The following is a 6000-nucleotide window of genomic DNA, read 5'->3' on the forward strand; positions in this document are numbered from 1 at the left end:
GGAAATTTATAACCAAAGTGCAGAGAGGGAGGTCAGTGGAATGGAAAATCACTAGAAGAAACATCAGGGTCAAGGGAGGACGCTGGCAAAACTAACCTAATCCGATTCTTGTTGACAGCAGGCCAGGGTGATCAGCCATCACTTGGGGGATGGTGAAAGAGGAAGCAGCAGCTCAAAAGAGTGATCAGGTATCAGTACTGGGAGAATCTAGCTAAACTGACTTTAGAAGGATGGTTGCTAAAATTGGGCAATGCAGAGATAAACAAAAAGCCCCCAGATCAGGGTCTACTTGAAAAGAGAGTTCAGAGGAGCCTGACTAGAGTTTGGTCAAATATGGAATCTTTGTCAAGCACTAACATAAATATGGTATTTATAATTCTTCTGTTTATGATACAATCTCTCCCTCCTCAGAATCAGAGCCAAAGAAAGTACCTTTACATCAGGCTCTTATTATCTTTTGTATAGAATATTGCAACACCCTCCTGGCTTTCTGTATCCATTATCTTCCTCCTCTCTTCACTTTTCCCACAGTAGCTGTTTGAAAAAAAAATCTGATAAGCCATTTCACCATCTACAATATTATAAATGGTTCAAATTACTTATAATCAATTAAAAACCCAATTTTTAAAACAGAGTACTACATGAACTTGCCCAGGTCGATCTTTCTAGCCTGTTATGCCAACATTCTCACATTGAAACCCTACACATCTCAACTCCCTTTCCCTACTAAAGCAAGCGTTTGTTTTCTTAAAACCCTCCATTCCTTTTTATTAAAGTATTCTCACCCCAGCAACTGTCCAACGTCAAGTGCTCTCCATCGGTTAACTCTGCACAAACTTTTCACAGGTGTGGAATGACTTAATTGCTGGAATTACTAATTGCTGCTTAGCCTGGAATAATTAATTGCTGCTTTCTTTAGAGCCTATAGGAATTTATATATGGCCTCATGGCACAGAATTATGGAGAAGATGCTACCTAATTGAATTAATGATTTATAAAGGTGTCATGATTTTCTGTATCTGAAACTGTTACTAATGATATATATTTTATTTTTAGGTCATCCCAAAGCCAGAGCTTTTATTACTCACTGTGGAACCAATGGGATCTATGAAGCTATTTACCACAGGGTCCCTATGGTGGTAATTCCCCTGTTTGGTGATCAGCATGATAATATTGCTCATATAAAAGCCAAAGGGGCAGCTGTTGAATTAAATTTGCACATAATTACGAGTTCCAATCTCCTTAACACTTTGAACACAGTTATTAACAACCCTTCCTGAGTATAGACTATATTCTTTTCTGAGAAGCGTCGGTATTTTAAAAGGAGTAAGTTGTTTCATTCAGTTAAATTGATTACTTTTACATAATCACCAGGACATAACTAACATCAAATATGATTGTCTTACACTTCTCAAATTCTATGAAAGTATTTAGATTCACCTACTGTTACTGGGTAATAGATTACAACCTCAAAGAAATACTAAATTTATTTAAAGAAACTAAGCTGCTGTTAAAGAGACACAAATATTTTTATTAATAATATTTATTGTTTATCTCTTAAAAATGCAGATGTTAACACTATAAAGAATTTAGACAATATAAAAAAAGCATAGAGAAATAAAAATGAAAAATCACTTAACTCTCCACATGCAGCTATAACCATCAGTATAGAAATATTACTTTAGGTATTTCCTCGTGCTAATTTATAACTAGAAAAAAAAGATAGAAATACTTTTATAAAAATAGGATCATTCTACTTGTTAATTAAAAACATCCTATATTGGTATATTTTAATTGAAAACAAGAGAAAGACAGTGAAGTAAAGAGTGTGAGACAGTGAGATCCAAATGGAGACATAGAAGACCCCAGCCTCCCTGTCCCCTGACAAAGATCGACAATTAGACACGACAGTACCCATAAACAAAAACATCTCTGGGAGAGCTCTAAAGTCCACTTAAGGAATTTTAGCAACACTGTGGAACTAAAAAATCCTGAGAATAATCACACAAAAACAGAATGAAGACAGCTTCATTTTACCCATATCATCCCATTTCCAAGCCAGCATTACTCAACACCAAGAGGGAACTTCCCAGCTAGAAAGAGTTTCTCAACAGGAAAGTCAAGTGACCAGTTTCTAAAGCCTTTTGGGGCACAGAAATAGAAACACAAATCCTAAATTGTAGCTACTACAAAGCTACAGATCTTCTAAAAGTATGGTACTGGCATAAAAACAGACACATAGACCAACGGACAGGATTGAGTGTCCAAAAGTAAACCCTCACATATAAGGTAAAAAAATATTTGACAAAAAAGCCAAGAATACTCAATAAGAAAACAGTTGTGTCTTCAATAAATGGTGCTGGGGAACCTAGATAATCTCATATAGCAGAATGAAATTGGACCCCTATCTTACATCACTTACAAAGATTAACTAGAAATGGATTAAAAACTTAAACATAAGACCTGAAACCATACAACTCCTAGAAGAAAATATAGGGGAGAAAATCTCCTTGACAAGGGTCTTTGTAACAATATTTTGGATGTGCCAACGACAGCACAAGGAACAAATACAAGAATCAACAAGTGGGCTACATCAAATTTAAAAGCTCCTGCACAGCAAAAGAAATGATATACAAAATGAAAGAAAACGTACAAAATGGGAGAAAATATTTGCAAATTAGATATCTGATAAGGTTAAAATACAAAATTTATAAAAACTCATATAACTCAAGTAAAGAAAAATTTTAAAATTAGTAGAGTTACTAAATAAACATTTTTCCAAAGAAGATGTACAAATGGCCAACAGATACATGAAAGAGGGGTTGACATCAGTAAGCATCAGAAAATGCAAATCAAAACCACAATGAAATATCACCTCATACCTATTAGAATGGCCATCAATGAGAGAAAAGGTATAACAAATGTTGGTGAGGAAGTGAAGAAGGGTGTTGGTAGGAATGTAAATTGCTGTAACCACTATGGAAAATAGGATGGCGCTTCCTCCAAAAATTTAAAATAGAACTACTACATCATTCAGCAATGCCACTTTGGGGTATACATCTAAAGGAAATTACAATGGAATATGGAAGAGATACCTGCATTTCTATGTTCATTGTAGCGTTATTCATAACAACTAAGATATAAAAACAACCTAATTATCCATCAATGGATAAATGGATAAAGAAGATGTGGTATATGTATGTAAAGAAATATTATTCAGCAAAGAGAAAGAAGGAAATCCTGCCATTTGTGTAACATGGCATTGTTCTAAGTGAAATAAGTCAGGCAGAGAAAGCCAAATACTGTATGATATCACTTATATGTGTAATCTAAAAAGTCAAATTCATAGAAACTGAAAGCAGGTTGGTGGTAACTAGAGTCTAGGGGTTTGGGAAGTGAAGAGATGTTGGTCAAAGGGTACAAACTTTTAGTTTGAAGTGAATAAGTTATAGGGATATTTGTACTGCATGGTGATTAGCTGTGATTATAAATAAATAAAAATATTCTCAACAGCAAGTGATTATATTTATCATTTTAGTGTATTTCAAATAAATCAAATATATTCTTGGAAAAAAATAAGCTATATTAAAAGAATTGCCACGGTTGGAGAGTTTTTTTAATATTAGATAAATTCTTACTAAAATTTTCCTATAATTCTATGTACAAATATTTACATTAGAGTTTAGAATAATTACTTTTTAAATATTTCCAATTTTGGTCAATATAGAATACTTTTCACTATGAAGTCACTTTTAAACTTCCCATTCATGTCACCTAAACATCACATCTTAATTTTTGTTTGCTGTATTATCATTATAACATGTTCAAAACTTACAATGTACACATTTTGTCCATGACCAAAATTTCGAATAACATTTAGCCTTAGTTTTGTATTTATATGGATTTAATGATGCACTTTCTTTTTATTGCAGTCTCTCTATTCCTGGAGGATTTTCTTTTCATTAATTTTTTATCTGACAGATATTTTGTTTTTGTGTCTTGGAGGGTTTCTTGTTGCTATTTCCTTGTTTCCTTGAGATATATTCAGAAGTACTTATTCCTTAAATTCTTGGTATTAAGAAAGGCCTTTTTTTTTTTTAAACCAAAGAGCAACAAGGATTTGATGTTTTTCTGATTTACCGTTCCCTTCCTCAGAACTTTCTACATGCTCTTCCACTATCTTCTACAATTTAGTGTTCTATATTCTCCATCAATGATGACTGCACTTCAGTGTGGGAGAATAACCTTCCTCCTTCAACTCCTTCACAGATACAAGGAAATCCTTTTTCTAAATCAGCCATTCAAAACCTTAAACCAAACCTTGGTCTGGTCTTTGTTCCATGATAGAAGTTAGAAGGGTTAGTGTTCTAGCTATTGCCATTGTTCTATCTCAACACTGACACTTGCATCCCTCTGTAGCTTGAAGCAAAGAGTCCAGCATCTACTCACTTCTTGCCCAGACTGTCACATGAAACTTATTGGTTTCATCTGGAATGTCAGGGCCATGAAAATCACAGACTGAAACCATTTCCCATTACTATTGAAGACTAGCTCCTTGCTAACAGACACTCCAGACAGAACCTGGGGAAGGGCAGAGTGGTGGGGGGAAGGGTTCCTTTTTCATAAACTTTCCCCTCATTGCTGCTTCTTGTCACTATCATGTTCCCAATACTACACTCATCAAATGAAACCAAATTCTGTATTCTCAACCTACATATTCTACATTCCTATTTCTGAACTTTCAAAATGCTATTTCCAGTTAGAAATTCTTTTCTCCCCTGCCTCCAATCATTACTGAGACTATGAAACATCCAACAAATTCCAGCTGATAGGCCACCATATCTAGAAATATCTCAAGAGGAAACAAACTTTCATATGCATTCTGACTCTTGGTGATATCATTTATGACACAACTTATTATATAATTATGTAATATACTTTTAATAATATATAACAGTTTTAGGTATATCATGTCCTTAACAAATTTTTCAAGTTGCTATCTGTATATTCAATTTTAGCTATAAAGAGAATGCCATGAAGTTAGCAAGAATTCACCGTGATCAGCCTATGAAGCCTCTGGAATGAGCAGTTCTTCTGGATTGAGTTTATCATGTGCCATAAAGGAGTCAAACACCTTTGGCCAGCCATCCACAACCACACCTAGTACCAGTACAATTCTTTTTATGTGATTGGGTTCCTCCTAGCATGCGTGGCAACTTTTATATTCCTGATCACTAAATGTTGCCTGTTTTGTTGCTGGAAGTTTGGTAAAACTGCGAAGAAGAAAAAGAGAGAGTAGTTTTTTTTTAACAGTTCACCTGGAAACTTTGGTAGGATCCATCTGAATTAACCCAGCCACTGATTAGAATAGATTCCTCTCCTACTTCCCCAGGTTCTTGTCCATTCCTCAGCTTATCAAGTCACAGATCAAAGACTCACCCCAAAAATATGCCACATGATTCAGAATTAAGGTTTAAATTAATCTGTTCTTTAAAAGAGAATATAAACAATTAAACACATGGAAGTTATTACCATTAAAGTCTCAGTGCTTTATTTCTTTCTTTCAGTTCAACCAAATGAGATGCTGTTTGAGACCTTAGGAACATAATGATTAATTCTATTTTCAGTACTGCTCATGTTGAATATTTCCTAAATAACATCGTTTTGGGTCCAGTGTATGAGAATTATTGCATATTATCTAAAGGAATTAGACAAGAAGTAATGTAAAATATTACTCTAGCCAGAGCTGCCCTTCTGGTCAGGAAGATCAGGAAACTGTCAGGGTTTCTAATCTGTTGTAAAGCAGATTTTACACTATCAATTTCCTTTCATATGACACATCAGACTTTGTCCCTCTTGGAATACAAAACACTATTTTTGGTCTTTGATTTGAAGATTTCCCTTCATTTGGATATTAATAATGATAGTACTTCATTTGTATTGTAACACTTCGTGGCTTCGGAGAACTAGCTGATTATCATATGTTAGCATGGTTGATGA

The 6000-nt window shown here is 34.4% G+C and overlaps 1 protein-coding gene across 1 annotated transcript in view; it reads left to right on the forward strand.

Annotated features, from left to right (window-relative positions):
- The window catches only part of LOC114902691 (UDP-glucuronosyltransferase 2C1-like), an 86885-nt gene extending 81586 nt beyond the window's left edge, over positions 1-5299 (forward strand). Inside the window, 3 exon segments of the mRNA XM_029235159.1 lie at positions 1051-1273; positions 5016-5091; positions 5093-5299. Coding sequence (XP_029090992.1) covers positions 1051-1273; positions 5016-5091; positions 5093-5299 — 506 coding nt within the window.
- Positions 5300-6000: the final 701 nt, after the last annotated feature.

The sequence above is a fragment of the Monodon monoceros genome, unplaced genomic scaffold (genome assembly GCF_005190385.1).
Source record: "Monodon monoceros isolate NGI ecotype Baffin Bay Population unplaced genomic scaffold, NGI_Narwhal_1 Super_Scaffold_20, whole genome shotgun sequence".
NCBI classification, from domain to species: Eukaryota; Metazoa; Chordata; class Mammalia; order Artiodactyla; family Monodontidae; genus Monodon; species Monodon monoceros.